This window comes from Mandrillus leucophaeus, unplaced genomic scaffold (assembly GCF_000951045.1).
Source record: "Mandrillus leucophaeus isolate KB7577 unplaced genomic scaffold, Mleu.le_1.0 Scaffold78, whole genome shotgun sequence".
In the NCBI taxonomy this organism is placed as follows: domain Eukaryota; kingdom Metazoa; phylum Chordata; class Mammalia; order Primates; family Cercopithecidae; genus Mandrillus; species Mandrillus leucophaeus.
This window is the reverse complement of record NW_012108474.1, coordinates 2,529,465-2,534,892: the sequence shown is the minus strand read 5'-3', so window position 1 is coordinate 2,534,892 and position 5,428 is coordinate 2,529,465. Positions and strand designations below refer to the sequence as shown.

The 5,428-nt window shown below is 57.3% G+C and overlaps 1 protein-coding gene across 6 annotated transcripts in view; it reads right to left on the bottom strand.

The window, feature by feature from the left end:
* The window catches only part of E4F1 (E4F transcription factor 1), a 12,588-nt gene extending 7,896 nt beyond the window's left edge, over positions 1-4,692 (bottom strand). For 3 of the 6 annotated variants that reach the window (XM_011966985.1, XM_011966988.1, XM_011966990.1), the window contains exon 1: positions 4,410-4,692. In XM_011966985.1, the coding sequence (XP_011822375.1) occupies positions 4,410-4,566 (157 nt within the window). In that variant the 5' untranslated portion in view covers positions 4,567-4,692. Of the gene's footprint in view, positions 1-4,061; positions 4,329-4,409 lie in introns of those variants that run through there. The other 3 variants (XM_011966984.1, XM_011966986.1, XM_011966989.1) reach the window with 1 other exon arrangement.
* Positions 4,693-5,428: the final 736 nt, after the last annotated feature.

Below are 5,428 nucleotides of genomic sequence, written 5' to 3'. Positions count from 1 at the left end.
AAAAAAAAAAAAAAAGGAAAATGTTTTTAAAGCATTGTTAAAACATTTAGGCCAGGCGTGGTGGTTCACACCTATAATCCCAACACTTTGGGAGGCCGAGGCAGGTGGATCACCTGAGGTCAGGAGTTCGAGACCAGCCTGACCAACATGGTGAAACCCCATCTCTACTAAAAACACAAAATTAGGCTCACGCCAGTAATCCCCAGTAATCCCAGCACTCTGGGAGGCCGAGGCGGGCGGATCATGAGGTCAGGAGATCGAGACCATCCTGGCTAACACAGTGAAACCCCATCTCTATTAAAAATATAAAAAAATTAGCCAGGTGTGCTGGCGGGCGCCTGTAGTCCCAGCTACTGGGGAGGCTGAGGCAGGAGGAGAATGGCGTGAACCCGGGAGGCGGAGTTTGCAGTGAGCTGAGATCACGGCACTGCACTCCAGTCTGGACAACACAGTGAGACTCCGTTTCAAAAAAAAAAAAATTAGCCAGGCTTGGTGGCACATGCCTGTAATCCCAGCTATTTGGGAGGCTGAGGCAGGAGAATCACCTCAACCCAGCAGGCGAAGGTTGCAGTGAGCCAAGACCGCCCCATTGCACTCCAGCCGGGGTGACACCGTGAGACTCTGTCTCAAAAAACAAAACCAAAATACAAACAGTTAGCCAAGTGTGGAAGTGTGGTGGCATATGCACCTGTAGTCCCAGCTACTCAGGAGGAATGCTTGAGCCCAGGGGTTGAGGCTGCAGTAAGCCATGATTGCACCACTGCACTTCAGCCAGGGCAACAGGGTAAGACCCTGTCTTAAAAAAAACAAAAACAAAACAAAATAACAAAAGCTGTGGGAGTCTGAGCGCGCCCTGGGGCATGTGAGTGGCCATCTCCTCATCTGCGAAATGGGCTGATGCCCACTGGCTCTGGCTCAGAGGCAAACGCAGGGACCACTCTGCTCACTGTTTGGGACTTGACTTGTTCCCAAGGTTGAGCCCGTCACCATCACTGTGCCGGACCCCAGTCCTGCAGAAGACACCACCCCCTTACTGTGTGCCAAGAACCTCACTGGGGAAGTCACCAAATCTTGCCAGCACCCTGCGGAAATGGAGAGAACTATTCCCATCCTAGGAAAATGACCTGAAGTTCAAGGTCACCCAACGGCTGAGTGTCAGGGACAGTGCCTGTTTACACAAAGGGATAGGAGCTGTTCCTTCTGCTTCCATAATAGCTTGCCAGCTCTGACCATTCACGTTCAGTCCCTCGTCAAGATCAAACCCAGGCCTGATGCCCGAAGGAGCTGGGCAAATGTTTACTGTTGAATTCGAGGGCAGAGAAAGGGCCAAACCACAGCCATGACTCCCCTGCAGAGGGCCACTCAACAGAGAGTTGTCCCCTCCTGATGGCTCCCAGTTACAAACCAAGCTTTGAGGTGTGCACCACCCACTTCCCCTTCGCACCCCACTCCCGTGTCTCACTTGGCTCCAGGGCATTGCCACTGAAGAACCCCCTACCCTAGAAGGGGACACACCCAGCCCATTTCACACTAAACAAGGCTGCAAGCAGGCCCAGCAAGGCCCAGCAACCTCTAAAGGGACCCCTCGCCGTGACGGCACTGCCCTTCTCCAAGCTGAATGAGAAGGGGCAAGGAAAAAAGGCAGAGACTATGAATCCTATGGGGACAAAGACAAGACCACCCTCAACCTAATCATTAACCACCTCCCTTCCTGTCTGACCCAATCTGCATTCTTTTTTTTTCTTTTTTTTTTTTTTTTTGAGGCGGAATCTCACTCTGTTGCCCAGGCTGGAGTGCAGTGACGCGAGCTCGGCTCACTGCAAGCTCCACCTCCCGGGTTCACGCCATTCTCCTGCCTCAGCCTCCCGAGTAGCTGGAACTACAGGTGCCCGCCACCACGGCAGCTAATTTTTTGTATTTTTAGTAGAGACGGGGTTTCACCATGTTAGCCAGGATGGTCTCGATCTCCTGACCTCGGGATCCGCCCACCTCAGCCTCCCAAAGTGCTGGGATTACAGGCATGAGCCATGGTGCCCAACCTTTTTTTTTCTAAACAAATCAAGAGCCGGGCGTGGTGGTTCACACCTGTAATCCCAGCACTTTGGGAGGCTGAGGCAGGCAGATCACCTGAGGTCGGGAGTTCGAGACCAGCCCGGCCACCATGGAGAAACCCCATCTCTACTAAAAATGCAAAATTAGCCAGATGTGATGGCACGTGCCTGTAATCCCAGCTACTCGGGAGGCTGAGGCAGGAGAATAGCTTGAACCCAGGAGGCGGAGGTTGCGGTGAGCCGAGATCGCAGCACTGCACTCCACCCTGGGCAACAAGAGAGAAACGCTGTCTCAAAAACAAAAAAGAAAATAGAAATGAGGTCTTACTATGTTGCCCAGGCTGGTCTGGAACTCCTCGGGCTCAAGTGATCCTCCCACCTCAGCCTCCCAAAGTGTTGGGGTTACAGGTATGAGCCACAGTGCCCAGCCATCTGCAGCCTCATGGGACAAGCTCAGAGGGTACAGACCCAAGCTCCACCCCCAAAAGGTCTCAGTGCCCCCAGGAATGGGCCCTTAGTGCATCCCCAGCACTGCTCTCAGTACATGACACACAGTCTTTTTTCTTTTTTTGAGACAGAGTCTTGCTCTGTCACCCAGGCTAGAGAGCAGTGGCGCGATCTCGACTCGCAACCTCCGTCTCCTGGGCTCAAGCAGTTCTCCTACCTCAGCCTCCCAAGTAGCTGGGATTACAAACACGCGCCACCACGCCTGGCTAATTTTTGTATTTTTAGTAGAGATGGGGTTTCATCATGTTGGCCAAGCTGGTCTCGAACTCCTGACCTCAGGTGATCCACCCATCTTGGCCTCCCAAAGTGCTGGGATTACAGGTGTGAGCCACCGCACCAGATCACAATCTCTATTTTAATTTTCATGATGCTTTCGTGAGGCAGCAGAGCCCGGAAGTTAAAGGCCTTCACAGTGCGGAGATCCAATCCAACCCTTGCTACCTACTACCTGGGTGACCCCGGTCACTTTCTTTTTTTTTTGTTTTGAGACGGAGTCTCACTTTGTCGCCCGGGCTAGAGTGCAATGGCCGGGTCTCAGCTCACTGCAAGCTCCAGCTCCCGGTTTCACGCCATTCTCCCGCCTCAGCCTCCTGACTACAGGCGCCCGCCACCACACGCGGCTAATTTTGTTTTTTCTGTATTTTTAGTAGAGACGGGTTTCACCGTCTTAGCCAGGATGGTCTCCATCTCCTGACCTCGTGATCCGCCCGTCTCGGCCTCCCAAAGTGCTGGGATTACAGGCGTGAGCCACCGCGCCCGGCCCACCCGGTCACTTTCACGTCTCCAACCTTCCATTTTCCTCATCCCCAAAAAGAAAATAACAATAACGTCCACTTGTCAGGATTGGTTTGAGAATGAAAAATCCTAACGCAGGATAAGGGCTTGTCACATTACTGGCAGAAGCCGCCGCCCCATTCTGTAGTGGAAATAGAGGTTCCCAGAGGTGGGGTCACCTGCCCAGGATCAAAGAGCTAGAAAGTGGCAAGTGTGGGACGGGACAACAGCCACAGGCTGGCTGCAGTGCACCAGTCCTTTGCACTAGGCTCTGCTGCCTCCCTACGGACAGGCCCAGAGCCCAGATCCTGGAGAAACCGAGGCCCCGCTCTCTTGGAACCACCAACAGGGCCCTAGAGGCCCATCAGGTGAAGGGGGAAGGGGCCCAGAGGAGGCGAAGGCCAGACTCAGGCATCGGAGGCAGAGAGGGGCCGGGAGGCCGGCCCCAGGGGCAGGGTCGGCGGTGGCGGCGTCTGCGAATGTCTACACAGGGCGCCCGGGGGCTCATCAACCCGCGAGCACTTGTGGGCCCACACCGGAGCGAGGGGGGTGACGGGCGCCCCGCAGGAGAGGCCCGTGAGGGTCGCAGCAAACCTGGGGGTCTCGTGGAGGGCTGTGAGGGCCCCGCGAGATCGGCGAGATGTCTGGGTCTGGGAGGGTCGGTCGTGCCCGCAGCTCGGGCCATCCGGGCCCCCACCCCGGCCGCACCCTCCGGGTCGGCCCGGTTACCTTCCTCGCTGAAGGGCGCCGGGAGGCCGAGGAAGCCGCTGGGGGCCAAGGCCGCCGCCACCGCCGCAACCGCACCCTCGCCCGCTTCTCGCCCGGCTTCGGCCGGGGCTTCTGCCGTATGAGCGGCCGTCACCCGCACTGCCATCGCGCCCTCCATGTCGCAACGCGCCGCAGGAAGATGGCGGATTTACGACCATGTCGTCATAACAACGGGCCGCGCCGAGGCCGGCGTGAGGGAACGGAGAGAGGAGGGCGGGGCGGAACCGGGTCTGGGAGGGTCGGTCGTGCCCGCAGCTCGGGCCATCCGGGCCCCCACCCCGGCCGCACCCTCCGGGTCGGCCCGGTTACCTTCCTCGCTGAAGGGCGCCGGGAGGCCGAGGAAGCCGCTGGGGGCCAAGGCCGCCGCCACCGCCGCAACCGCACCCTCGCCCGCTTCTCGCCCGGCTTCGGCCGGGGCTTCTGCCGTATGAGCGGCCGTCACCCGCACTGCCATCGCGCCCTCCATGTCGCAACGCGCCGCAGGAAGATGGCGGATTTACGACCATGTCGTCATAACAACGGGCCGCGCCGAGGCCGGCGTGAGGGAACGGAGAGAGGAGGGCGGGGCGGAACCGGAGCGGATTGACGGACATGCGGGGAGCGGGGCCTGGATAGCGCTGTGGCCCTAAAGGACAGAGGCGGGGCCGGGCCCGCTGAGAGCGAAGATGGGGCGGGACTGTGAGGAGGGCGTGGTTACGGTGGAGCAGATTGACAGGCAGGCGGCGGGGCGGCAGAAGAATCTGTGTTCGAGGCTGCACTGGGATTTAAGAGCCAGAGAACGCGAGGGGCGAGCGGACTGATGGGTGCGAGGCAGCCGCGCCCCAGAGCTTCCGGACCTAAGGACAGGTCGCCCCGCCCGCGGCTGCTGCTGGGAAACCGCCACAGCTCCAGCCAGGGGTATGGTGCTCGCTGCCCACTGACCGCCTCCAGTGTTAGAGACTCCCAGGATGATTACCCGGGTCACGGGAGAAGAACACCGGTCGGGGATGGCTCGTGGGTAGCTTTGCGAAGCTGTTTTATTCTTTTATATACTTTTTAAATTGTTTAAAATTTATTTATATTATATATTTTAAATACAGACGGGGTCTCTCTGTGTTGACTAGGCTGGTCTCAAACTCCCAGCCTCAAACCATTTTCCCATTTCAGCCTCCCAAAGTGCTAGTATGACAGGCATGAGCCGTGACTTCCGGCCACACTGAATTTTTGGTTTTGGGGATGAGGGTTGTTTTTGGTTTTTGTTTGTTTGTTTGGGGTGTTTGTTTTTGAGACAGAGTCTCACTCTGTCGCCAGGCTGGAGTGCAGTGGCTCGATCTCACTGCAACCTCTGC